The sequence below is a fragment of the Orycteropus afer genome, unplaced genomic scaffold (genome assembly GCF_000298275.1).
Source record: "Orycteropus afer afer isolate SDZICR_OR568_19922 unplaced genomic scaffold, OryAfe1.0 scaffold00133, whole genome shotgun sequence".
In the NCBI taxonomy this organism is placed as follows: Eukaryota; Metazoa; Chordata; class Mammalia; order Tubulidentata; family Orycteropodidae; genus Orycteropus; species Orycteropus afer.
The window spans coordinates 1,879,289-1,879,879 of record NW_006921720.1 but is presented as its reverse complement, the minus strand read 5'-3'; the positions used below and the strand labels follow the sequence as shown (position 1 = coordinate 1,879,879).

Below are 591 nucleotides of genomic sequence, written 5' to 3'. Positions count from 1 at the left end.
CCACCAGCCACTCCTCGGAAGGAAGGTTGGGCAGTCTACTTCCATAGTGATACTGCCTTGGAAACCCAAGGAGGGGTCGCTATGAGTTGGGTACAACTTCATGGCACAGAACAACAGACAACAACAATGTGTTCCCTATGTTTAGCTAACAGGATAATATAACCTGATCAGTTTCCTAGTTTTGTATATGTGCTACTCTTACCGTAACTTTCAGTTAACTTTGAAGTTTATAATTGAATGTAACTGAATATAAATTTTATGCTTGGTCTACCAAAGAATCTCATTTGTTTACTTATTAATGAAGGTTTTTCAAATGTGTTGTCTCTTTTGTATACATCCTCTCAACCAAATAGTCTCACAAGAAAATTTGAGATGGTAAATGCCTGGAATTATATGCTTAAGTGAAATGTATCTTGGATCATTTTAGTTAATCATTGTTTATAACAACAACTCATTGAGTATAATGGTTTTGTGCTTTTCAATATCAACTTTTAAAGCTATATTTTAATTTATATATCTTTGCTTTTAGATCATTTGGGGAATATTTTTCATCTTAGTTGCATTGCTGTTTGTAATTTCTCTCTTCCTGTC

General features: G+C 33.7%; 1 protein-coding gene across 1 annotated transcript in view; it reads left to right on the top strand.

The window, feature by feature from the left end:
- Positions 1–591, top strand: part of LMBRD1 (LMBR1 domain containing 1) — a 202,676-nt gene that overhangs the window by 161,095 nt on the left and 40,990 nt on the right. The window contains exon 10 of the mRNA XM_007945208.1: positions 530–588. Coding sequence (XP_007943399.1) covers positions 530–588 — 59 coding nt within the window. The remainder of the gene's footprint in view (positions 1–529; positions 589–591) is intronic.